Source organism: Notamacropus eugenii, chromosome 6 (assembly GCF_028372415.1).
Source record: "Notamacropus eugenii isolate mMacEug1 chromosome 6, mMacEug1.pri_v2, whole genome shotgun sequence".
In the NCBI taxonomy this organism is placed as follows: Eukaryota; Metazoa; Chordata; class Mammalia; order Diprotodontia; family Macropodidae; genus Notamacropus; species Notamacropus eugenii.
The window spans coordinates 7,405,110-7,432,594 of record NC_092877.1 but is presented as its reverse complement, the minus strand read 5'-3'; the positions used below and the strand labels follow the sequence as shown (position 1 = coordinate 7,432,594).

The following is a 27,485-nucleotide window of genomic DNA, read 5'->3' as shown; positions in this document are numbered from 1 at the left end:
AGATCTAGTGGTGCAACAGTGCACGGCAGTTCAGGAAGCCCTGAGGGTTTCACCCTTGTCAATTTGCACACTCCCTGCTCCCTGCCTTTCTAAGGAGTGTTCGCGTGAGCTCTTTGGAGGCCGTTCTGAATTTGCTGATGCAGTTCGGAAGGGAGAAAGAACTTTGCAGGTTTCAGTTGTGGTGTGGCCTTTTGTGATCTACCTCCCTGTGATCTCCAGAGAAAGTGAGCCAGAAAGGAATCTCCATGGTAATTTACATTTGCTTTAAGGGAGCAGAAGGAGATCCATTTTGATTCCTTGAAACACCAAATGTCGAACATGGATCAGATCTGGTTTAACTCAAAATACTTAAAAAGCTGCAAGAGAACTGGGTGAGCTCTTTGTCCATTTCTCAGAATCACCTTGTTCTTCCAGAGCAGTCACTTCCTTAGTTGATCCGTGGATGGAACATTCCAGCCCCAGATCGGGGCGGATCAGTTAGTTGTATTTTCCTGCATCTCTCACGTTTCCATTCTTGGAAGATGATCAGAGCCCTAACCTTGCAATCCAAAGACCTCAGTTCAAGTCTTGGCTCACTAGCTGAGTGCTCCTGGTCAAATCTCTTCATCTCTCTAGAGCCTCTTTCCTCCTCTGGAAAATGCTGAGCACAGGCTAGACAATCTTTTTCTTTTGGCCCTGATATTCTGGGTACCTGCAAATAGGAACAGAAACCATTCTTTCAGTTTGACAAGTCAGTCTTGTTTATGTCCTTGCCTTTATGTACTATAGTGCCTGACTTTCTGCAGATGGCCTACCTAGAATGTTGAAAGATCTAGTGCTCTCTGACTGGGCAGGTCACTTCCATTTTCTGGGCCTCAGTTTTCTTACTGTAGATGCAGGTTCCTTGAAGCTCCCAAGTCTAGGATGCTGGTACGAAGTTATCTTCACCTAGGATAAGAACAGCAAAATTAAAGCACCCATCAGGAAGTACTGGTGAGATAGTCTGGTTTTGAAACTTGGATTTATGTGTGTTTTCAGGGAGGAAAAGAAAACAGACCTAGTCCTCACTTTATCCTCAGATGTGCTCAAGGTGCTTACCTACCTGTTCTGTGGCTTGTGTGTTTGCTTTCGGAACTCCACTGATGGGCAGAACACCCCCATGGATCAGAGAATTAATGAAATGTTGAAGAGTGTGCTTCTTAAAACAGCATCGCAGCCCTTCTCTCATTGCAGAGGTGGGCGCTCTTTGGATGTGTGTACTCTGTCAGATGTAATATGCTGGTGAGTTTGGCTGAACTCCTGCTTTTCTTGCAGTGATTTCCCATTACTTTTGTGAAGTGCACTTTGTTTAGCCGTTCCCCAGCTTTTCTTTCTCTTTTGCTATAAGTGATGGCTTGCTGTGTAGAGGAGGGCAGCATTATCAATAGAAAAAACGAATATATTTAATTACCAAAATTGTTCTGGGAGTTTGTTCCTTCTCCCCATCACCCAGATTTGCATATATATGAGGCAAAAAAATCAAATTTCTCTCAGGGGTCAAAACATATATAAAGCAGGTGAAATGTGTGATATCTAAGATAGCTTTGCTTCCTTAAGATTCTGTCAGTAAGCCTCCTTGGTCTCATCACATGAGATAAATTCACTGCTGCTCTCTAGACTTCTTCTGTTGTGGTCCAGGTCCTTCATCATCGTGGAAGTTCATTCCAGGCCTGGAATTCACATACTGAAAGTTCATCCTCGGCCTTTTTGACCTCTTCCTGTGATCTGATGACTCCTCCCAGACCTTCCGTGTAAGAGGGTAACCAGGCTCACTGTATCTCCATCCTTTTCAACTTCCTTTTCTTTGATGTCTTCTCCCATGAGAGTAGAAGCTCCTCAAGGGCAGGAACTGTCTTTATTTCTCTTTGCATTTGGATTCCTAGGGCTTAGCAAAGTTCATGGCACAGAGTAAGTGTTCAATAAATGCTTTTTTACTGACTGCTCCTTGTGGGACTCATTTGTGGTGTTGAGCAGTTGTGTGGTTCCTTGGGTTATCAAGGCTTGTTGTGTTCATTGGGATGCTGGAAGACCAAGGTGTGTGATCCCTGACTCTCCTTTCCTTTTGTCTTTGGGTGAGACCTCCCTTTCCCACTGGACTAAGTCCCTTAAGGACCAAAGATGATCTCTGTCCTGTCATTCATTTCTGATTTCTGCCTCCTAGTGTCCAGGCTCTTCTATGTAGTCGTTCCTTCCCTATTGTCTCTAAATGCTCAGAGGTCTCTTCTGTCCTTCAAAATCCCTTGCTTGATCCCATCTTGCCCTTGGGGTGTCATCCTTTATCCGTCCTCCCTTCTCTGCTAAAGGCCTTTTTCTAGTTGTTTTTCCTTTTTCTCTCCTTCTTTTCCTGTCACTCAGTGTGCCTTCTGACCTCATCCCTAAATGAAGTAGGCTTAGTCACCAAACCTGATGGCTCTTTGTTATTCTCAGCCTTGTTGACCACCTTCTTCTCCTGGATATCCTCCTGTCTCTGAGTTTTCATGGTGTTGCTCTCTTAATTCTTCTGTCCCTCCCATAGCACATTATCTTCCCCCTCCCCATGCATGTATCTGAAGCTCTCTACTGGGCCTGATTTTGGTTCTGTCTTGGTAACCTCATTAGCTCTTATGTGTTTAAGTATCATCTCAGTTATTAAACACATAGCAAGTGTTTAATAAATCCTTGCTGATTGATCAGTTCCTTTCTTAGGACAGGTGCATGCTGTCTCCAAATGCAAGTTCGTAGTTTGGAGAGACTGAATCAGTGAGAGAAACTAAAAAACACACAGACATATTACTAAATACAAACAAACACTCAGCAAAGATATGCATCAACAGGTGTGCTTCTCAGAGTTCTGGTGTCCAGGTCAGTAACCCAGCCTGCGTAGTGATAAATAGTCTGTCAGACTCACCAGAAAGGGGACCTTAGAGCATTTGGTCTACCTTCTCCTGGTTCTGTGCACTGTACATCAGTTCATACATGCTTTCCTAGGTTTCTCTGGAACTTTCTCCTTCATTTCTCTTACAGCATAACAATATTCCATTATATTTATATGCCATAACTTGTTTGGCCACTCCCCAATTCATGGGCAACCCCCTCGGTTTTTTGTACTTTGCTATCAGTGCTCTTGTACAGACTTTGGGTTTGTTTTGCTTAGACCAATTCTTCCCTTCCTCTGCTTGTCCTCTAAATCCCCCTTCTGGTCTGAGTTCTGCAAGTTCTGGACCTGGGTTTGAGTCTGAGCAGCACTGGACTGTAACTGGACTCTGCCACTGTCTGCCTGCTGGGGAGCATGGGCAGGTTTGTACAACTAGAGACTCTCTTCAGCTGGGACTCCTGTCCTGGTTCTTCCTCTTTAGACTGTGCTGGAGTCCCGATAGGGTCTGAACTTCCCTTCTGTCTCAGTCTGGGGCCTGTGGCTACTGGGGGAGGGGTGAGAATCCTCACATTGCCTGCAGTTGAGGCCCTTCATGGTTTTGGGTGCTCCTGCTGTGTCATGCTTAGCCCTGAAATCCTTTATTATGTAGAAAACTAATATTTATTGGTCAGGGCAGTGGAGAGAGTGCTGAGCCTGGAATCAGGAATCTGGCCTCAGACACTTACTAGCTGAGTAACCTTGGGCAAGTCACTTAACCCTGTTTGCTTCATCTGTAAAATGAGCTAGAAAAGGAAATGGCAGACCACTGCAGGATCTCTGCCAAGAAAAACCCAAATGGGGTCACAAAGAGTCAGACAGGACTGAAAAACAACTAGACGACAACAATGTGCGTTGGCCCGCTCACATCGAGATGTGTCGCGTCTGTGTAGATTGAATGCCAGCAACTTACTGCTGCCAGTCACCCCTTTGCCCCTTAAGCTTTCATGCTTATAGGAACTTCACAGGATTATGTCCCATTTTGTGTATTTATAGTTTAATACTAACTCACATTTAGAGTGCTTTATGACTTACAGATCCACAATAGGGCAATACTTAAGTGTTATCTCCCATTTTAGAGATGAGTAAACAGTTAATTGAGCTGCTAGTAGTCAAAGGACTGGAATTTGGACCCAAGGCTCTCCTGACTATTAAGTCTGTCTCTTTCCTGTTCCCTAAACTGTCTCCAGTTGAATACATTCTAGCCTTCTTAGCCCTTGTGAGTTCCTAATAAATTTTCCTACTAACTTGTATTTATAATACTATATTTTACAGTTTTGAAAATTGTTATCTTTGACTTTTAATATTCCTTTATTTCTGAATATGTCCTTTTCCTTTCCCCAGCAAGTCTTCTTGTAAGACAGAATAAAAGAGAAAGTTGGGGGGTTTTTTGCAATGGCAGTTGAGCAAAACTAACTGACACATTAGCCAAGTCTTTCAGTATATGCAACTCCACCCCCATAGTCCCCAGTCCCCCACCTTTGCGGAGAAGAGGAACAGCACATGTTTTCATTTCTTATTTGGGAATCCACTTGGTATTATAGTCACCAGGGTTCAATTTCATTTTTTTCTTCCTTTTATATTGTTGCAGTTTTGGTGTCTGTTGTTTTCCTGGTTCCTTTTGCTTCACTTTCCATCGGTTTGCCTTCCCATGTTTCTCATAGTCGTAGTTCCTTGTAGCGCATGAATAATTCCTTCATGATCACGGATTGTAGTTCATGTGGACGCTCTCAGGTCTGTTGGCAGTTAGATTCTAGTGCTTTGCAACCCAGAAAGTATCGCTCTAGTGTTTCATGTAGGACTTTCTGTAGTACATGCCTGACAGTGGGGTCTCTGGTTTAGGGGGTATGAACGTTTGGCCTCTTTTTTTTAGTATCATTCCACATGGATTTCCATAGCTACATTGAGAGCATACTGCCATGCCTGTCTTCCCACAGCCTTTCCAGTACTGACCGTTTTTGTATTTTGTCTTCTAACGTATGAATCTTGATTTGGCTCCAGATAATCTGTCTGCAGTAGCAGTTGCATCGTTTTTTCTAGCACGTTAGGGATTAAGAAGCATTTCTTCCCTAACAAGTATAATGCTCCCCAATCTATAAATCTAGTCATTGTCAGAGCTGAGGTTTGAACGCAGACATCTGGACTCAGTACTTGATGCTACACCCCTCTGTATCCTCATCTGCATGATTTGGTCACTTCTGGGTTCCTTTTCATTGCTGACCTGCTCTGTGACCCAGAGCAGTTGTCTAACTTCTTGTGTCAGTTGTAAAATGAAAAGTTTTATGTCTCCTTCTCTCACTGCTGTGTTATGTGGTTAGGTTTGGCACGATCTTTGGGATCTCAGAAAAACTCCAGCCCTTGAGAAGTGCCAAGTTTGATGTTTCCCGTCAGGCATTATTCAGGCTGTTGCCCTCAAGGTTTTAGTTTTCCATTTCTGTGTCTCATTTGAAAAATTCTGTGTCTAGCTTACTTCCCCTAGCCTTGTTGTCTAGCCATAGCTATGTTGAAAGCATGCAGGCTTTTTTTCATCACTGGACAGGCAACTTTTTTGGCATTTGAGTCACCAGTCCTAGGGAAAGATAATAGATTTGTCTTTTAATTCTTCTAGAAACTAAAAGAAAAGGATTGTTATCTTCTATATCAGATCCTTTAAAATTACCCTAGGTTTCTTGGTTAAAACTGCCATTTTAAAGTTGTTTTGAGGGTTGGAGATGTCCTTCACAGCCTCTACAGAAGCTGGCTTGGAGCCAGAGAGCCTTTTTAGAGGTGCTGGTAGATAGGGAAAATCTGCAACTTTATACGTAATAGGAGAAAATGCTGATGGGGTCATGGTGGCCAGTGTAGGTGCACAAACTGAATACTGAGTGGATAGTAAACTGGCTGAGGATGAGAAGGGGAGGATGTGGGTAGATATATTGAGGAGTGAACTCTTGTCATTTTCCCTCATATCCATAACTTTCCTCTTTAAGAAGACTAAATATTGTCCATTGTGGACATCTGGCCTTCAGCAAGAGGAGGGGGCATTTGGTAAGACAGTTGGTCTTCCTGCTTATCCCTGCTGTGGCTCTCTGGAGCTTTTGAGTACGTACTTGTAAGCCTGTAAAAGCCACCTCTCCCACTAAGAGCTTCTCTTTTGTTTTCTTTTCTTAGAAAAGAAGGTGTCTATGAAATCAGCACTTCACCCACAGGCATTTCTCGGTGAGTAAATGAAGCCTGCCAGTAAAGGGGCAGGTTCTTAGTAAGGCCCTGTCAATTAGGAGTGCCCACCTGAGGGCTTTACTCTGAAGATATACCCATATATGGTCTAGATTGGAAATATTTGACTTGAGAGTCATGAATCTTATTGGGCAGCTTGGGTTAGAAAATAAGAATTCTTCTGTTTCGTCACTTGTAATATGAGGGGGGTTGAACAAAGTGATGTCTGAGGTTCTTTACTGCTTTGTACTAATTCTTGTGTACTTTGTGTTTGGTCACTTGTGACTTTTAAAAAGCACTCTTACATCTTTTCTTTTATCAGTGTTATATACTTGTGGGCTTTGAATAGCAAGAATTTTTTCCCAAAACTTCTTTTTGGATTTACAAAGCTGATTTTCATGGACTTTTTTTTTCATTGTATTCAGTTCTCCCTTCCCTCCCCAATAGTCTCTCCCTTGAAACAAAGATTAAGAAGGCAACTTTCTTTTAACTTTAACAGATGCAGAAGGGCTGTTGAATAACTTTTCCAGGCCCTAGAGCAAGCTGGTGGGAGAATTAGTGCCAGGACAGGTGTTTCTTAACTTGGGGCTCAGGCTTCTGTAGTGGAAGTTAAAAATCTTCCCTGCCCATTAATAGGCATCAGGTGGGGCTATGAAGGGAAGCTTGATTAGAGGAGGGTTGTTTTGTATGCAGGCCCCCATCTTTTGTTGTTGATTGCTAATGAGGTGCTGGGTCAAGAGGGTCGGGCCCTCCTGCTCTGAAAAGTGTATATATTCTCTGAGTGTTTATGTGCTTAGGCCAGACAGACTCTGGGGAGCCCACCCCACCCCCTCCTTTGAAAATCCAGGTGTTGGTGCTTCTCTCTCTGGTAACGATGTATGTATTGTCTGTGGTCAGACACTTGGAAGTCTTGTCTGTTGGTCTCTCTATTTGTATTTCCTCTGAAGTTCAGGGTGCTGACTTTTTCCCCTGAACTAAATGAATACTATATGTGCTTGATTAAGGTAAGATTGTTTACCCCTTTTAAGGTTGCTTTCCTTAGAAAAGCAGATCTAAGAACCCGTGCAGTAGGCCCTCCTGTGTAGGCTGGGGTGCTTGCTGTTACATCTACTTAACTGGTATCCAAGAAAATCAAACTACCTTCTTATGGTTTTTACGCCCGTAGAAAAAAGAGATGTGAAGAAAAAGGAGACTTAAAAAAATTAAGCAAAAAAATTAATCTGAGTAGATGTTTTCTCTGAAAGTTCTTAGGAGCACAGATTTCAAAGCAGCAGGGGCTTTAGAGGCTGGCTTGTGGCATGTGGTTGTGTTTGTCCCTTCTTTCTTGAAGAGGACCGTGACATGATGACATGACTTGGAGTTGACTTTGATTTGAGTGAGGGAGGGCTGTGCAGGGTCACCCACCTCACTTTCTTCTTCAGAGCCATTCTTGTCCCGTGTACTTATTCAATGGATGAGGGACTGAAGCTGACAGACTCAGTGACTGTGCTCAGGTGGTACAGCCAGCATCTAAGGGAGGATTTGAATTCAAGTCTTCTGATTTCCTAGGTTCAGCATGCTATTCACTCTCCCATTTAGTGATGATGCTGTTGGTAAGGATGGTTCATGGAATGGCTTTGGGAGTTGCCCTCACAGCCCATTTATGAGGCACCTGGAGTGAACAACTTGACTGTTTTGTAGTCATTCCTCATTTTGATTCAAACTGCCATTTCATTCACTGTTTTCATCAGTCTTGACTCCAAATTACTTATGATTTTTCCTGAATCTAATTACTCCCCCTTCCCTCTCTCCATGTGAAGATTGCCACAATTGAGAATATTCAAAAGCCGTTCTTCTGAAGGCAGTCCCCAGGGTTGGAATGAGGAAAAGGTCACATCCCAGTGTGACCATTTTGAAGGCTACAACCCTCATTTGGCTGGATAAATTCTAATATGCTTGTCTTCTTAAGGAAGCACTCTTATTACAAATGAGCTTTGAAGGCTCTGCCTGGGAAACAGGAACCCTGGCAGGTTCCACTGAGCTACAAGGGCCTTAAGTATGGGTCTCCTGACAGTCTGTGGCTGCCATCCAAGGCCCAGCCGGGCTGAATGCTAAGTTATCCTCTAGGTGATAAATGTCCGGGAGGTTGACCTCTAGGTGATGACATTTTTGGCCACAGTGTTCCATCCCTTTGAACTGGCAGAGGGATGTTCAAAGGGAAATTGTTCTTGATTCAGGAGACTGTAAGTCCTAGAACTTTGACTTTTCTTAACACTTGAGTAATTGAGTTTTCTATGAAAACATCATGGATCACAGTGTTGTTTGCTCTCCATTCATCTTTCACTATGACAGGGATTGCCCGCCTTTCTGAATGTACGATAACACTGTGATAGGTATTAGGGGAATTGTATGGTGCCTAAAGTAGATACAGTCCCTGCCCTTCAATAGCTTATTCTCAAGAGAAAAGACTAAAGATGTAACAATGATGTTAATTTGCATTTATGCAGACTATAAGTATTTCAGAGTGCTTTTCCTGAACTAGCCCAGTGAGGCAGGGGTTGCAAGGATCATTTCCTCCATTTTATAGATTAAAAACAGGTTCATCAAGGTGGAGCACCTTGCCCAAAGTCACATATCCCTTCATTGCCTCTTCCCATCTCCCAGGAATGGGGAGAACATTGAATAGTTGTTCTTTGGGGAGCTCTTGGACAGCCAGAAGATTACCACAAGAACAGAGAGTGGGAGCAGTCCTTTGGAAAGTCTCGTTTGCCTTTGTGTGTGTCATCCTGAAGACCTGAACCATCACTCATTGGCTGTTGGCCATCAAGGTCTGAGTGTCTTGAAGAGAGTGGCCTTCCAGTACCGTCCTCACCTCACTAGACGCTGTCTCCCCCTTTGCTGTGGGGGAGGACTTGGGGGTGATTAGAGGGATGGGGGAATAGGAGAGGGATACATATGGGCATGACATGCCACAGGTTTGATCCTAAAACACAAAGGTGTGCAGCCATCAGCTTGATTAGAGAATGAGTCTCTTCCTTATCTCATCCTTGGATCCTCCCCACCATCTGGCACCTTCATACCTACACACGTGATGAAGCCAAGGTCAGAGGCTTCATCCAAGTAGTTTATATTCTTTTTCATAACTATAACATGCAGTCATTACAGCCCAAATGGGCACCCTTGATATACCAGTCTTATGGCTGAGATGTGTGAGCATCCTTTGTTCATGCTTCTTTCTTATCTTGGATGCATTTATTTTTCTCATTCTTCTTGCTTCACTTCGTGAAATGTTCCTCCTTCCCTCATAAGGGACCTTATTGTTTTTGGTTTTTTACTGTTAGTTCATTTGACTATATGGTACATTACAAGCTTTTCGTGTACCGTGTACTTTGTTTATTTCCTACCTAAGCAGCGTAGCTGTTTTATCCCAGAGTGGTGATGGGTCTTTTTGAAGATACACCTCACTGAGTGCCCTGTGGACTGTATTGTCTGCTAGATTGCCAAGACTAGGCTTGCCCATTGTTGCTGGGCCTGGACCTCTTTAGTCCTTTTAAAAATCCTGAGTAGAGTACTCTCCTAACATTTCTAGCTTAGGCAATCTCTTTGCATGCTTTTATGGCCTAGTCCCCTATGGTTTCCACAGTAGAGTACCGCCCATTCGCACGTGGTGGTTTCCCAAAGTGCCTCTTGATTAATGGGAGATTGAGATACCCTGGTAGATTGCTTGCTTGCTTCAATGTCTGAAGAGGTTATCTCAGTGTGTTAAGTTATCTCTACCTTGGTGCCTTCAATCTCATGTTTCTGCTTCCTCATCAGGATACGCTTGTTTCCCAATTTCATTGAATCAAAGGAAGCAGATTGGATATTTGAACAACTGTGCCAAGATATTCCATGGAAGCAGAGGACTGGTATTCGAGAGGGTGAGTTCAGAGAAATTCATTACCTTCCTCCACGTAGGCGTTTCTCATTTTAAGCTGGGATCACATCACAAGAGCTCCAAACATCTTAGCCCATAAGAGGTGAACATCATTTTCAATGTTCTTTCCACTCTTGTCAAGAAACATCATGACCCTAAGGATGGGGACACTTGGTGCTTTGGGGTGTTCTGTGCAGTTTTTGTATGTAGAGTCTTTCTGTAAGGCTTGTTTCAGGTTCTCATAGTTTGTAAGCTTACATTTCTAACCCTAAACACTCAGTTCTTCAACATACTCTCCTCCCTTCAGCTGCTCCACTCCACTTCAGCCCCATGCAAAGGTACTCACATCTTGGGTCTTGCCATTATCCACAAATGTATCACCTCTATGTTTAAGTTGGAAATCCCCTTATATGATCATAATCTGTTAGCCTTTCACCTCTCCCTCTGCCTTCCTTTACATAACCTTACTCTTTCTTCATCCTATAACCTCTGATTCCTCAATTTTCTCTTAAGCCATCTCCCCTGTATTAGGCACTCTCTCCTCTTCTCCCTTTCTTGACCCCTTGGTGAATTAATTCAGTTCTACCTTGTCTTTCTCTCTTGAATCCCTAGTTTCCCCCTTCATATTGCCAGTTACACTGAGGCAAGCCTCGGCCTTGGAGCCACCCCACCATCTGTCACCTTCACACCTGCACACATGATGGTGAATGAATGTAGAGAAAATCACACAGTTGTTCTGAATGGGTTCACTACGAATATATGTCACACAACCTCAACTGGGTCCTCATTGCTGCTGGGCAGTCCTACTATACCTGTCTTATCAACTTACTATCCCTCTCTCCTCACCAGCTCTTCCAGACCTTTTCATTTTTCCTCAGACTCCCGAGGTTGAGAACCTTGCTTCCCTTCTTCCTCATCTCCCATAACTCATCTCCTCCTCCACCCCTCTTCCATATGAGGTGCTGGTCCCTCTACCTGAAGCACAAGCAATCCCATTCCGTGCCATCTCCTCTAATAGATCACCCTTCCTACCTTCCCCATTCTTTCACTTGTTTTCAGTCTCTCCCTCTCTATGGTTCCTTTCCTGCTGCCTACAAATGTGCCCATGTCTCCTATATCCTGAAAAAACCTTTCTTTGATCCTTCCATCCCTGCTCACTGTCTCCTTTTTCTCTTCTGTCCTTTGCAGCTCACCTCCTTGAAAAGGCCACCTACAACCGATCCCTTCACCTTTTCTGTCCTTCTCCTCCTCTCTTTCCTACCCCTTTACAATCAACTTCTGACCTTATTCCCAAACCTGCTCTCTCCTAAGTTACTCCAGTGGCCTTTTTTCAGTCCTCATTGTCCTTAACCTCTCTGCAGCTTCTGACAATTGATGACTCTCTCCTCCTTGATATTCTGCTCTCTAGGTTTTTGGGGCACTCCTCTTTCCTGTTCTTCCCACCTACCAGACTGCCCCTTCTCTATTTTCTTTGCTGTATCCTCCTCCAGATCACACCTCCTAATTGTAGGTGTCCCTCAGGTTCTGTCCTGGACCTCTTCTCTTCTCCCTCTATCCTATTTCATTTGGGGATCTTATTGGCTCCCATGGATTGACTATGTTGATGATTTGCACATCTGTCTATCTTGTCCTAATCTCTCTGTTAACTTCCTGTCTCACATCTCCAGCTGCCTTTTAAGACATCTTGACCTCAATGTCCAGGAGACATCCTGTAGTCAGTATGTCCAGAACAGAGCTCATTGTCTTCTCCCCTAAACTCTGCCCCCTCCCAAACTCCCCTGTTACCATAGAGGGCAGCACTATCCTCCTAGTCCCTCAGGCTCCCAGTCTAGGGGTCATCCTCTCCTCCTCACTGTCCCTCGCCCCCCATGTCCATGCTTTTGTCAAAGCCTGCTGATTTGGCCTCTCCAGCATCTTTTGAACATCCCCTCTTCTTGGCTCTGACTCCTACCACCCTGGTGCAGGCCTTCCTCACCTCACCTGGCTCATCACAGTAGCTGCCTAGTGACTACTGCAGTAGCTGCAGCCCACTCCAGCCTCCATTCAGCCACCAAAGGAGCTTTCCTAAAGCAAAGGTCCGACCACGTTACTGTCCTCTCTCCCCCTTCCCCGCTGCAACGCTCAGTAAACTCCAGTGGCTCCCTGTTGCCTCCAGGAGCAAATACAGAATGCTCTACTTGGAATTTGCAGCCCTTAGTCACCTAGCCCCACCTCCCTTTTGAGTCTTCTTACACCTGACTCTCCCACACACACTCTGATCCAATGACTGGCCTCCTGGCTGTTTGTGAACCAGACCCTCCATCTCAGCCCCAGGCATTTTCTCCAGGTATACTTCACACCTAGAAGGTTCTCCCTCTTCCGATCGCTTGGACTGCTGGCCTCCCTGGCTTCCTATAAATCCCAACTAAAATCCCATCTTCTACAGGAAGCTTTCCCTAACTCCTCTTTATTCAAGGGCTTTTCATTATTTCCTATTCATCCCTTATAGAGCTTGCTGTGTACATCTTTGTTTGCATGCTGTCTCCCCTATTAGATTGTGGGCTCCTGGAGAGGGAGGACTGGCTTTTGCCTCTTGGTATCCGTAGGGCTTAACCCAGCGTCTGGCATGTACTAGGTGCTTAATCAATGTGTAGTGAATTTATTAACTTCTCTTTTAATTCATATGATCACACTCAGTTGTACTTGAGGACGTTTTCAAGTAGAGTACTTTCATTGCTGTAGGGAGCGGTATCCTGCTGAGGAGACTCCTCCACCTTCATGCAGTAGTAGGACCTTCACAGCTTCTGTCCCAGACAGCTGCTGGCCTGAGGCACTGAGGTTACCTGACACAGTCCATATCTGTCGGAGGCATGGTTTGAACCCAGGTCTTCCTAACTCCCAGGCTGCTCCTCTTGGCACACTGCCTCCCTTTTTCAGACTTCCGGAGCCCAGTTGATTTTAGGTCATATGTAGTGCTCACGCAGACGCAGCTGTATCTGTTCTGCAGGCAGTTACTGCTGAACATGGAAAGAGCCCTGGTCTGAGCCACTCACTGCTGTCATGCTCACGTCTCCCACTCTCACCTCCACCATGCTTACTTCCTCCACACTTTCCTCCGTCATGCTTGCCTCTGCCACTTCCTCCTTGCTTAGCAGACTGGGTGATGCTGGGTGAACCGCTTGGCCTCTTTGGCATTCCTCATCTGTCAGACCAGCTCTGCTTCCCTCTAGGAATGGATGTCAGGACTGAGGGGGCACGTTCCAAAGAACCTTCATTCCAGGACATCTTTTAGTGTCTTCCCCAGCCCTTTATTTGAAACTTTTTGTAAGACTCTTTTCTGTAGTTTTTCTCTCGCTGACCTTCCTCACTGCCTCTATTAGCTCTGGTATCAGCTTGGTCCTTTCTGCTTCGCACAATCAGTGTTTCCTTTGTTTCTGAGCATCTCATTCAAAAGAAGTCCTTTGTCAGTCCTTTGCTGAGGGACTTAAAAACAAAATCTTGCACATTTTAATGGAAAGGACCCATTCTCCATTGCTTCAGCCTTTTGATTTTTCTGCCTTGCACTTTGAATTTTGTGTTGCAGAGAATTATAAGCATAACATATGTTTTAGTGCCAAATTAAAAACCCAGAGACAGTTGGAGTGTGAAGCCATCTGGGGTGCCTGCTCCACCACGTATTGTCACTGGGGGGCGCCTGTGCCATGGCCTTTCCTTAGCATTGTCAGTGGGAGGGAAGTAGAGGAGAGCACACTGGCACCAGCTCCTCTGAGCATCCCCTCCCCAAGAGCAGTTACATAAAGAAGGATAGGCCCTTTGGAAGGAACAAGAAAAGAGGGGATCTTATGGAGTTGTTGATTACATTGGCTGACAGCTGGCTTTGCTGCCCTGTGGTCTTTAAACCCTGTCGCAGACATGTGCAACCCTGGGCATGGGGCTGATGTAGTGGGGCCGTTTCCCTGTCTTTGGACATCTGAGGGGAGGGGCGTTCTTTAAAAAAAGCCATTGTCACTTCTCTTCTTACCATTCATCTCCCTCACCATGTCCCTGCCTTCCCCCTTCTTAACCTCATCGCTCATTCTGCTCTAATGGGAATTCTTGGCTCCTTTCAGGTAAATGTCTTTTCACTCTAACTTGTCACGCACATTCTCATCTCTGGGCCTTTATTTATATGCATGTACTCCTTCTGACTGCCTGTACAAATCCTACCCATCTTCCCAAGGCCCACTTCATGGCTCATTTCCAGCTACATTCCCTGCATCAATCTCTTTTTGCGTATTTTTGTTGTACTTCTTATCTTTGTTTATGCACTTTAGCTCCTGATCACGTGGTCTCTTGTATTCCTCTCTGATTCATGTCTGAGAAATACATTCTTTAGGGAGGGGCCTCTTATGTATCTCATACTTCTCTTGCATTTTCTGTAGCATCTAAGAGCAAAGCTCTTAGTAAACACTCAAAAACTATATTTATCCCAATATATATTGCATTCATAAAATGAAATCTTCTTGAAGAGAAAATAAGTGTATGTGTGTGTGTACACACACACACACCCACTGATTAGAGACCACACTTGGATTTTACAAAGTCAGAATTTGCAAAGAGGGATATTTTGAACTATATTAGAACCAGTATTGAAATTAATTGAACCCAGTCAAAAAATTCAAAAGACTTTGTGTTTTCTATCTATAGGTATAAGCTATCTGCAGCCAAGATTGACAGCATGGTATGGAGAACTCCCTTACACTTATTCTAGAATTACAATGGAGCCAAATCCTCAGGTACATTTAAATTTTATAATTGATGTATTTTTATGAACCTAATACTAAGAATTTATAGTATAGAATTTAAAAAGAATAATCCTACTGGATAGGGTCTGTGGGACACCAGTCCTTCAGCCTTTGGTGACTATCATTCTTCACATTCTTTCTTATTTTTTTTTATTGTTAATTTATTTATTTCTAGTTTTCAATTTTCATTTCCACAAAATTTTGAGTTCCAAATTTTCTCACCATCTCTCCTCTCCCCTCACTCCATAAGGCCTTGCATTCTGATTATCCCTTCCCTCAATATGCCCTCCCTTCTATTACACCCCTCCCTTTCCTTATCCCCTTTTTTCCTCTTTTCTTGTTGGGCAAGATAGATTTCTATACCGCATTGCCCATATTTCTTATTTCCCAGTTGTATGCAAAAACAATTCTCAACATATATTCCTAATGCTTTGAATTCCCACTTCTCTCCCTCCCTCCCTCCCCACCCATCCCCACTGAGAAGGCAGGCAGTTCAGTGTAGGCTGCATATGTGTAGTTGTGCAAAAGACTTTCGTAGTTGTCATGTTGTGAAAGACTAACTGTATTTCCCTCCATCCTCTCCTGCCCCCATTTATTCTATTCTCTCTTTTGACCTTGTCCCTTCCCAAGAGTGTTTACTTCTAATTATTCCCTCCTCCCATTATTCCCCCCCCCCATCCCAGTTGTCCTCTTCTCCTCTTCTTTCCTGTAGTGCAAGATATACTTTCATATCAAACTGGGTGAGCATGTTATCCCCTGTGTAAGCCAAATGTGATGAGAGTAAGCTTCATTTTTTTCCTCTCACCTCCTCCCTTCTCCACTGAAAAAGCTTTTTCTTGCCTCTTTTATGACTGATAATTTGCCCCATTCCATTTGTCCCTTTCTCCTCCCAATATATTCCTTTCTCAACCATCAGTTTTATTATTTTTTAGGGATCTTCCCTTCTTATTTACTGCACCCTGTGCTTGGTGTGTGTGTGTGTAAAATCCCTCCAACTACCCAGATACTGACAAAAGTCTCCAGACTTACAAACGTTATCTTTCCATGAAGGGATGTAAACAGTTCAGCTTTAGAAAGTCATTTATGATTTCTCTTTTCTGTTTACCTTTTCATGCTTCTCTTGATTCTTGTGTTTGAAAGTCAAATTTTCTGATCTTTTCATCAAGAATGCTTGGAAGTCCTCTATTTCATTGAATGACCATTTTTTCCCCTGAAGTATTATACTCAGTTTTGCTGGATAGGTGATTCTTGGTTTTAATCTTAGTTCCTTTGACTTCTGGAATATCATATTCCAAGCCCTTCAATCCCTTAATGTAGAAGCTGCTAGATCTTGTGTTCTTCTGATTGTATTTCCACAGTACTTGAATTGTTTCTTTCTAGCTGCTTGCAGTATTTTCTGCTTGACCTGGGAACTCTGGAATTTGGCCGCAATATTCCTAGGAGTTTCTCTTTTTGGATCTCTTTCAGGAGGTGATCTGTGGATTCTTTCAATATTTATTTTACCCCCTGGTTCTAGAATATCAGGGCAGTTTTCTGTGATAATTTCATGAAAGATGATGTCTAGGCTCTTTTTCTGATCATGGCTTTCAGGTAGTCCCATAATTTTTAATCTGTCTCTCCTGGATCTATTTTCCAGGTCAGTTGTTTTTTCCAATGAAATATTTCACGTTATCTTCTATTTTTTCATTCTTTTGGTTTTGTTTTGTGATTTCTTGGTTTCTCATAAAGTCGTTAGCCTCCATCTGTTCCATTCTAATTTTTAAAGAACTGTTTTCTTCAGTGAGCTTTTGACCTTCCTTTTTCATTTGGCTAATTCTGCTTTTTAAAGCATTCTTCTCCTCATTGGCTTTGGACCTCTTTTTCCAGTTGAGTTAGCCTATTTTTAAAGGTGTTGTTTTCTTCAGCATTTTTTTGGGTCTCCTTTAACAAGCTGTTGGCTCACCTTTCATGATTTTCTTGCATCGCTCTCACTTCTCTTCCCAGTTTTTCCTCCACGTCTCTTACTTGATTTTCAAAATCCTTTTTGAGCTCTTCCATGGCCTCAGCCCATTGAATATTTATTTTGGATGTTTGGGATACAGAAGCTTTGACTTCCTCTGATGTTATGCTTTGTTCTTCCTCATCTGAAAGGATGAGAGAAAATAGCTGTTCACCAGGAAAGTAACCTTCCGTAGTCTTATTTTTTCTCCCTTTATTGGGCATTTTCCCAGCCAGTTCCTTGACTTTTGAGTCCTTTGTCAAGTGGAGTGTATACTCTGGGGACCTGTAAGTTCTCATTTCTTCTAAGGTGACACAATCAAGGGAGAGGGGTTTACTCCTCTCTTGGCCTGTACTCTGGTCTGGGAGCAACTAAAATCTTTGCTGCCCAGAATCTGCAATTGGAATTCCCTCACCACAACTGCCTCCAGCTCCACCACCAGTGCTCCTCCTCACCCCTCGGTAGAGCCCAGGGCTGAGATTCAGATCATCTGCTCAATTCCCCAGGGGCTCTAGGAGGAGGGCTCCAAAAATGTCAGCTGCTATTACAGTGCCTGTTGCCAGAGGTCCAGACCGTGCTCCCCTCTCCTGGATGAATAAGCCCTCCCCCTGACCTTTGAAGGTGTCTGTGGCATTTGTGGTTTGAGCAATCTGGGAACTGCTGCCAGTGGCACCCTGAAGCCTGTTTTGGGTCCTGTCGCTGCTGCACCATGTGCGCTATACGCTGGTCTGGTCTGTGTCCCGCACACTGTTTATTCTTTTTGTGATGTAGTAAAACAGTTAAGAGTGAGATCAGAATAGATCTGGTACTTAGCATCTTAAGAAAGTGAAGCTTATTTTTTCACCCTTTCTCCCTTCTGCGTATACATTGATCTCTCCATACTGTGAGGTAGTATCCTTCAACCTGCCCTATGAAATCAGATCATCCCTTTCTCTCTCCCAGTCTATGTTGTCATTTCTGAGGAATTTGGAGCTTTACATGTTGATTTTGGTGCTGACTAGAGCTTTCAGATCTCCAGCTTGTCATCTTCTTGAATTTCTCTGCCTCCCTTTTGCTTTGTTTGGAATACACTAGACTAGGCAGTTCTAGCCTAATCTGTAAATTAAAATTGTCAAGAAGATGGAATTGGTATACAAGAAAGAGCTTCCTGTTGAGCTTGTACGATCTTTGGCACTGGCAGGGGATGTTATGTGTTAATTAATAAACTGTTTGTGACAACACACAAGTGTGAGGCATTTCAGAGGACATAGTTAATCTGGAGCAGATACTGGTTAATTTGTAATGGAAAACTTACGCATGAAGGAGATGGGAGGGGGTAAAAAAATTGACCGGATCATCATGGTTTTTTCTTCAAGATTTGTGTAATCATTTATTCCTGGCTTCCCTTTTTGTGTGTAGCCTAGGTAAATAATAGAGCCTTGGCTGTGTGAAGTTATTTTGAAAACCTGTGTTAGGAATGGAGCTCTCAGTCCAATTCCTACAGTTTACTGTGGGCCATGTTACTTGGCATAATTAACCATCTCTCGTTTCAACAGTTATTGGATCTGAGCTTGGAAGTTGAGCATTACCACGGCTGGGGGTGCTAGTGATGGGGTGCTTGGAAGCCTGTGTTTGAACCCCAGTTCTAAAAACACATTTCTCAAAACATTGTCTCAGGCAGGTTCTCCCCAGCCCAAGGACAGCTTGCCCTAGAAAAACCTTTATCTCTTTTCCTGATAGAGTAGCCAGCCTGCATCTGTAGAATGTATTAGTTTAACCAGCTGTGTACTGGCTGAACTGGCTGTGTACTGGTTGATAAAGATATTTGCTACTTAGTGACCTATCATATGTATTCTAGACTTACATATGTGTATATTCCTTTATGTTTGTCTTGTCTAACAAGGCATTGATGAGGGGCAGCCTGGGTATCTCAGTCAGTCCTGACCCTTAATTGACTTAGTGATGTTTCAGGCCTAAAACCACACCTCCATATAGCCTCTTCTTGGGCTATTTCCCAATGAACTCTGGGTAGAATACCTGTATAGTAGATGTTAAAAGAGCATGTTCCTTTAAGAACTAACTACTCCTTAACCACTCCCTAATCCCACCCTGAATCACCTAGTTAGCATATTTGGCACATGTTTTACTATAGAATATTCTATATAAATCCTTTCAAATCGCAGGTTCCCTAAGAACTCTTGCCCACTGAAAATAAATCTTTATCACCTTGACTTCAAAAATGCTTGAGTCCAAGAATTCATTCTAGACAGCCCTCTCCTGTACTCTGGTCTTTGGGGGGGAATCTGAATCTCCCCCTTCACCCCTTTTCCTAACCCTCATCAGTGGTTTAAAGTAGGAACTTAGCTAGCATTTTTCTCCTTCCAGACCCTGTTGACAGTTTGAAATTTCTTCAAAAGATTAGAATTCTTTAATTTGAAATTGGGTGGTTTTTTTGGAACATACTTCATCTTTGCAAATAGATTTTTAAAATCTTTGTAGCCTGCAACGTAATTTTCAGAGTTGGTCTATGGGTTAAGGTAATCAATCTTAAGATGTGGGGCCGAGTGAGAATGTAAAGCATCCCTTCTGGAATTTTCTTGAAAGCAGAGTAGACTGTCACCTAACCATAATGGTTTGTTTATTTCTTAGCTTTAAATTGCACCTTAGATATAGTTTTTACTGAAAGGGGGAGATGGACTAGCTATCCGCATATCTGTTTTAACTCTGGGATTCCTTTGTTTCTTGAGTGTTTACTGCATTCTTGTGACTTCCCAGGTTGAGGTGCCTTGAGCATGTCAGACACAGGTGTTTGGGCTCCTTAGAAGTCAGTTCCTTGGGTTGTAGGGAATTGAAGGGATCGGGCAGTGGTGAGAAAGGGAGGCTTTGTCCTCTGGCTTATGGCTTTCTTCCCTGCCTTTCCATCACCCTACCACTAAGAAAAATGGAGATAATGGCAGTCTAGAAGCAGTACAAAACTTATTATTGTTACATCCTGTGAGCTGTAAAACCTAGGTATGCCAAGAGTTGTTCCTTCGAGTTCCTTTTGTAGAAAGACTCTCTTCTTTTTCATTCATTTTGATCAATATTTATTGAGCAGTTATATATGCATGGAGACATTACGATTTATGCCTCTCTCCTTGTTAAGTGCTGGCTGATCTTTGCTACTGTGATGTTGTCAGTAAGTGCAAAGCTGTAGAATCCTCAGGAAATGTAGCTAATTATGTTGTCTGAGGAATTTTTAGGAGAAAAGGGGCTTGACCTGAGGTCACATCTTGGCTCTGTTACTTACTCCTGAATGTAGCAGTAAGTAGTTATGGACTAAATGGAACCGTCCCCTCCCCTGACCCCTATTCCCCAACTGCTCTTAGGGCTTTCACATAAGTATGAAAGCAAGAATCTCTAAAAGCCCTTCCTTGATGATCTTAGCAGCCAGGAACCCCAAGTAACCCTGGATACTGATGATTTTCTTTGGTGCCTGTCCTTTCCTTCATGCATGCTATCATGTATTTTTGAAGAATTCTGTAGAGCACTTTGGACTTCTGGGAGGAAGGACGCAGAAACTGTAACAATAAAGAGACAGTTCAAGGCGTCCCAGTGGAAAGTGCAAAGTGCTTCATGAGGCTGGGCTCAGAGCTTCCTGCCAAGTAGTGAGAGAGCAGGGACTTCTCCTAAAAGATCCAAAGTCTCTAAGAGGACCAGCCAGCCTCAGTGACCCAGAACCCCATGGGGTACTGGGGAGATTCATTAAATCTTCCTGATCCCTCAGTGAACACATGTAAAGGGGTAGTCATGGTTCCCATTAGATGAAAGACAATTGGCTTTTCACTCTCAGGGTCGCTGTGTAAAAAGTGGACTGTCCCAGAAGCAGCCTTAAAATCCTTGTAAAAATAATCCCCTCAACTCTGTCATAGAGCGGTGGTGACCACATTGATGTGCCTTTTCTGCTCTGATTCTGGGACAGCGATAGAAGTTTCCTTGATCTCTTCCTTCTCTGACCTCAGCACTTTATTGTCACCTCTGTGATATTCTTGACCTTCACCTGGTATTACTGTTATTTGGTTTCTTATTCTCTCTCCCCTACTAGGCCAAAAACTTCTCATGAATGGGGAGCATCGCACCCCCACAGCGCCATCCCTGGCACGGTCCCTTGCCTGGAGGAGCTGCTCAGTGCGCTTGTAGTGATTGAATTATTGTTGAGCTTGCGTTTTTGCATTATTTTTTACAACTCCCCAAAGGAGACATAAATAAAAACAGTCCCATCTTTGAAAAGAAGTACAGGAGCAGAATTAACAGGATGGTTATTCATACCAGAAAACTCTGGTTGGTGCCTGTTAGCTCCCTGGAGATCCGCCAGGTATGCCTGCTCCGATGTGGTAGTTCTGAGCTGGAGCTCTTCTAAGCTTCTGATTTATTAGCCTTGTTGTTCACAGACATGGTTCATCCTGATTCCTTTGTGACAGTTGTTCCCTGAAGTGGGTCACGTACCAACTGTTCAAGTTGAAAAGAAAAGGAATATGATGGCTCAGTTTGCTCTGGTCTTTCTTTGTGAGCATGGTAGTGGGAATGGTCTTGGTCAGCTATGTCCCACTCTTCGTGTATGGACTTTTCTTGGCAAAGACAAGAGTGGTTTGCCTTTCCTTTTCCAGTGGATTATGGCAAATAGAGGTTAAGTGACAAGTGACTTGTCCAGGGTCACTCAGCTTTTGACTGTCTGGGGCCAGATTTTAACTTGGGTCTTCCTGACTGCAGGCCCACCACTTTATCCACTGAGTTACCCAACTGCTTCCAACTGTGGTAAAGACCAAGCCTGATGGTTCTCATTGTCAAGCCAATTTCAAGGTAACATTGCAGAGGTGACTAGTCTTTCTGATAACTTGTCATCAGGTATCAGATGGTATTATGTTAAGCTGTTCTGAAACTTCAGAAATAGAGAAGAACTCAGCTGTTGGGCATGCTTAGGAAGTAGGTTCCAGATCAGCATCTCTCCTCCTCATGCCTAAGCCGTTATTGAAGCCTTTTGCCTCCTCTCACTTCCTCTCTGTCCTCTACCCCTGCCCTTTCTGCTTCAGTGGCATCCTGTGCTGACCATGCTGAAGAAACGCATTGAAGAAAATACGGGCCACACCTTCAACTCGTTACTCTGCAACCTTTATCGAAACGACAAGGACAGCATTGACTGGCACAGCGATGATGAGCCCTCATTGGGGAGGTGCCCCGTCATTGCCTCCCTCAGCTTGGGGGCCACACGCGTCTTCGAAATGAGGAAGAAGCCCCCTCCAGTGAGTACTCTGTCTGACCCCTTGTCATGCCCAGGTCATCAGAATCCCCAGGATCACAGCTCCGGCACCCACTGTTCAGTCAGCAAACATTTGTTAAGCACCTACTCTGTGCCAGGTGTTGTGCCAAGTACTAGGGGTACAGTGACAGAAGATCAGTAGCTCTTGTCCTCAAGGAGCTTGTATTCTTTTAAGGGAGACAACATGTAAATCTGTGGGAATGTAAAAGATACATGCAGAGTAAGTGCAAGGGTTTCTTTGGGGCACAACAAGTGGAAGTAGAAGGAAGCTACAGAAAATGAGGGTCGTGGGTAATGAGGAGAGTGGTGGGCGCCCTGGTGACATACCACCTTCTGGCCATACATTTCATTGTCTCCTTATTCACATTTTCAGCATGTCATTGAAGTATGAGTGACTTATTTTATTCTTGCAGATAAAGCCACTGAGCTAGATAGAGATGGTGGCAAACTCATAGTCACAAAAATCAGTGATAGAACTAGCTCTAGGAATAAAGACATTAGCTTTCCCCTTGACACACAGGAATACTTGGACTGATTCCTGCCCAAAGTGCTAGGGTATCTTTAAAGAGCCCGCTAGTAGTGGCTCCCATAGTTGTCATGGGACTGGGTTCAGTATCACAGTCTTGTGCGGAGCAGAGACGTGGGTAGGATGTCCATCCTGAGAGCCAGTAAACTTGTTTTGTACACAGTCTTTTCTGAGTCCTGGCATTCTGATGAGATCCCAGCCAGGGTGACGTGCTTATGGGCTGCTTTTTAAATGTGACCCGATTCAGACCACAGGTGTGTTGCGGATAAAGCTAGATGGGGCAGTTGTTCTGTTGAGTCACATGGAGGTACCTATACACTGTGTGGTGGCCTCTACATTTTATTTTGTGTGGGTTATTACATCATCTTACTCTTTCTGTAGAGGAGGAGCAAGGTTGCTGTTCTGAGCTGTTCTGTTGCTTCTTGGAGCCATGAGCCTTTTGAGTTCAAACCCTCACTCTGCCATTCACTCTGTGCCCTGGTGTCCCCTTCTGTAAAGAGGGAGGGCACTAGCTGCTTCACCGGGATGCTCCACTTGTAAAGTGCTTTGTGAACCTTGAAACTCAGAATCGAAGTGCCAGCTTCTGTTAAGGTCATCCCAGTTTTGCAGCAGAAGAAGTCAAGGCTCAGGGAAGGTAAGTGCTTGGCCTTAGTTACCTGCTTAGTCACTGGCAGGGATTGATCTTCAGATCTAGTCTCCTGGTCCCAAGGCCAGCACTGGTCTGATGTCCCAGTGGTTACCAGGCAGGGTGAGGGTCACCTTCTGAACAGCAAGTTTTGCCAAACACCATATATAGGTAAGGAGGTGGGTGTTCGTCCTTTGTTGCCGAAGAAGGCCATGCCATCAGACAAATGATGACATGATTTGCACTTGACTTTGTTTTAAGTGAGGGAGGGCTGTGCAGGTCACCAGCCTCACTTCTCCTCCAGAGCCATCTGAATCCAGTGACCAGATATTCATCAGGATGACTGGAGGTAACCCAGGATGAGGCAGTTGGGGTTAAGTGACTTGCCCAAGGTCACACAGCTAGTGAGTGTCAAGTGTCTGAGGTGAAATTTGAACTCAGGTCCTCCTGACTCCTGCACTGGTGCTTTATCCACTGCACCACCAAGCTGCCCCGCCAAACCCCATAAGGTCATGCTCACAATCAGAACAGTGGTCCCTGGTCCTCCATGAGAAATAAAGTCCTCTGGGGTTCTCTGGTCCACAGGTTGGGAAGCAGTGTGTGTACTAAGCTCTCTCTCTGTTACCTGGCAAAACTTTTTTTTAATGAAATATTAAGAAACTCCTTTAATTCCGGGTTTAGTTTCAAAGATAAAGGGGCAGGCAAGGAAACTCAGTGTTGAGTATATGTGAAGAGAATTAACAAATTGATGACTATCGCTATTGAATGACCTTGCGCAGTGTCTGGAAGCAGCCTCTTTAGATGTAAGTAGATTTGGATTCCAGCAGTGTGGAGAGCCCTTGTGCTTCTTTGTGTCGTTGCTGCAGAGATCAGCATCTTGACAGGGTTAGGAGTTTTGCAAGAGTTTCCTGTAAGGCCACAGGTTCAGCTGGGCTGGAAGTGTAAGCCCCTATCTTGGCACCAATAAGTTTGGAAACAAGCCCCAGAGGAAATTGTTTTCCTCTCAGTTCTCCTCCTGGATAGAAAGGAAACATGTTCCCAGATTGGGCATCTATTTGGGTTTCTCTGGAAAAATCAGATTTATGGACATAGTTCCTATAGTCTAGGGAAACCGTAAATTCAGATGAGCATTGCCTCTGGGAGACTAAGCCAGCTTATTTTCTGCTCATTTCTCTTTGCTGCCCCTGTTACCATCTTTCTTGTCAGTAGGACTTTTGGGGGTTGGGGAGAATCTCCTGCTAGTTCCAATTCCTCCTTTTCTGATCTGTCTGACTTGTCTGAGCAGCGGCTTCCTGCCTTCAGGGTGTTGTGGGAAATGAGCCTTCTGCCATCCAGGGGCCTGCCACTCTGCTCAAGAATAGTTTGGACTCTGGGTCAATGGACCCAGTTTGTGTTCCCTTTGCATTTTGGTACCATGGCAGACTTGTGGAGTTAGCAGTCATCTGCTGATGGCTCAAGCATCTTCAATTCTTTTTCTGTTCCCTTGTCATAAGGCTGGGATGGTCTTGTTTTGCAGGTATCAAGCCTTCCCTCTGTGATTCACACAGTAAGCTGAGCCACTGTCATACATGGGGTCCCCCATCAGGAATGCCTCGCCTCTCTTACCATGCCCAACTTCCTCACTGTCATGGCTCCCACACTGGGGTGCTCTTTCTTTCCTTGTGGTGCAGTCTTCCTTTGTTTGGTTTGGGGTTTTAGTGACTTAGTGACACCTTTAGCATATTCTGAACACATGTCCCAATTGCATCAATACAGAAACACAGTGTTGGAATGGGAGTGGACTTTGGGGCTCATCTTTTCTAACACCTTCATCATACTGGAAGCTGCTGAGTCTGGGCTTGGCTGGAGGAGGGGAGTGACTGCACCAAGGTCACACAGCTGGTCAGGGGCAGAGCAGCACCTAAAATCTGGGTTTCCTGATGCCTACTCCAGGAACTTTTCCACTCATCCCACTGCCTCTTGGTATGCGTAGAAATCAGCCCCCTTGGCATTTCAGCTCTCAAGGCCTCAAGGCTCCTGGGCCCCAACACAATTGTATCTCCAAATGATTTTGCTGCAGCAGTGAAGCCCAGTTGTAACGATTAGCTGAGTGCTTTCCCTGGCCAGCTTGAATTCTACACTGCAGTGACAAAAGCTGGTTGGCAGGCTGCTATTTCTCCGTCGGTTACCAGGGAAACAGTGATGACTGGAGGAGGAGGAGGTGTGTTATTAGATAATGGCAGGAAGTTTTGTGATGCACCCGAGATTTGGATGCCAACAGATAACCTCTAGGTAGTCTCTGTCCTTCAGCTGAATCATCAAAATGAGGTGCTTTTTTCATTTCCCTCAGGGTGACTTGAGCTAATAGCAGTTTCTCCTTTCTCTGGTTCCTTTGCAAGGGACACGGGGCAGTCCTGCTATTTCTGTCACCAGGGAGTACTCTGGTTTTACCATTTCCCAGGACGGAGGCTTTCAGGGGGTCTTAGTGAATGTGTGGGCTTGACAGGTGGCCTGCCCTCCTGAGCTGTAACACCAGCCTTAATGGAAGGATGGGTCTTATGTGTGTAGAATGAAAATCATCAAGTGTGATTTGAAAATCAGTTTCTTAACGGCTCTGTAAGATGTGGGAAAATTGGGGTTCAATTGGGGGTTGACTAGAGTTAGATAGGAGGGAGGTAAAGATGGAAAGAGAGGAATTGAGATAGATCCAGATTAATATATAAGTGGCTAGAGATAAGTAGAGGTAGATGAATGGGTATAGAAAGAGATGAACAGAGATTGAAAGAAATAAATAGGATGAATGAATGCAGGAATGATTAATTGCTTATTACTGGGTGCCTAGTATCATGCTAAATACACAAATACCAGCAAAAAAGGCAGCCTCTACAATTGACGAGCTTAGAGTGGAATGGGGGCCCTCTGGGACTGTACTCTAGCTAGCAGCAGCCACTTTTATTTCAGCATCACCCTGTCCCCCTCACGTACACTGGGGGTCTTGCTTTGACAGCTTACTTGCCGGATTCCTGCCTCATTTGTTTCATTACTTTGCAAGGACTTGGAGGTCTTGTGTTTCAGTTGGAAATGTGGCCCCTTCCTGTTTGTCCCTGTTGTTGGCCAGAGGTGGATGGCTCGTTTGTTCAGACCTGGCCCCTTCTAGAGATGAGAGGATCCTCCTTTTTAGCTGAGTGAGAAGGATCCTGAAGATCGGCTAAGGGATTTGTCTGGGGTCTCATAGCCAGTCAGAGTAAGGACTTGTACCGTGGTCTTTCGCCTCAGGTTTGGAGCTCTTTCAACTGTACACACCTCCAATTTGACAAATGTGTTTAAAAGATGCTTTTTGTTTTTAAACCAGTGATTTCCTGACATAGATCATTCCTATCACCACCATCACCACTGAATCCTTTCTTGTGAAATAGAAAAAGTTAAGCCAAAACCACCTTGACTGCAGCTGACAGCATGTGCCATACTCTGCAGCCCTCGTACCCCTCTTTTCCTTAGAGGATTGTATTTCGTCATTTGCTGTCTGGAACTGCGATTGACTGGCTTTCAGTGTTGTGTTTATTTATGGCATGCCATGCATTGGCAGGCAGCTAGGTGACCCCAGAGGGCATAGAGCACCCTGGAGTCATCTTCATGAGTTAAAATCTGGCCTCAGACATTCGCTAGCTATGTGATCCTGAGCAAGGCACTTCACTCTGTTTGCCTCAGTTTCCTCATCTATAAAATGAGTTGGAGAAGGAAATGGCAAACTGCTCCACTATCTCTGCCAAGAAAACTCCAAATGGAGTTAATGAAATTTGGACGCTGCTGAAATGACTGAGCAGAACAAGAAATAAAGGCCCAGGTAACCGAAGTATAAATTTGGCAAATGAACGAATGCAAAAGCATTTATGAAGCACTCACTAAGCGGAAGGAGCTGTGCTAAGAAGCAGGCCTGCTCGTCCCTGTTCTCAAGGAGCTTCCTTCAGCTCACCCAGCATTTCTTGATGTATTGAAATGTTGGAGAGTGTGCTAGCTGTAATGCATCCAAAGGAAAAGCAGGGCATTGAGAGACTTATCAAGGGACTTACTTTCTCATAGGAGAAGACAACACGTTTTGGGCATTTTGGGCAGAGAAGTCAGAGAGTTATGGAACAAGTGATTAACATGCCCTTTCCAGAAACGTCGTATTGATTTAATGATGATTCTCATACACAGAGTTGGAAGTGATTAGGAGGGAGTGTTGTGTACCCCCAGCAGGCCATAGAGAGGGCTCTTAGGTGGTAGAGTGGGCCTGGCTTTGAGCATGATGTGTGCTTGTCAGTCAGGAATCTGTAAGTCTCTTCCTCACATGGAAACTTG

The 27,485-nt window shown here is 44.2% G+C and overlaps 1 protein-coding gene across 11 annotated transcripts in view; it reads left to right on the top strand.

The window, feature by feature from the left end:
- The window catches only part of ALKBH3 (alkB homolog 3, alpha-ketoglutarate dependent dioxygenase), a 48,077-nt gene that overhangs the window by 6,286 nt on the left and 14,306 nt on the right, over positions 1 to 27,485 (top strand). For 4 of the 11 annotated variants that reach the window (XM_072618396.1, XM_072618395.1, XM_072618394.1 and 1 more), the window contains 4 exons: positions 1,018 to 1,260; positions 9,899 to 10,002; positions 14,664 to 14,752; positions 21,788 to 21,997. In XM_072618396.1, the coding sequence (XP_072474497.1) occupies positions 1,018 to 1,260; positions 9,899 to 10,002; positions 14,664 to 14,752; positions 21,788 to 21,997 (646 nt within the window). Of the gene's footprint in view, positions 1 to 1,017; positions 1,261 to 6,058; positions 6,107 to 9,898; positions 10,003 to 14,663; positions 14,753 to 21,787; positions 21,998 to 22,921; positions 23,175 to 27,485 lie in introns of those variants that run through there. The other 7 variants (XM_072618402.1, XM_072618401.1, XM_072618399.1 and 4 more) reach the window with 4 other exon arrangements.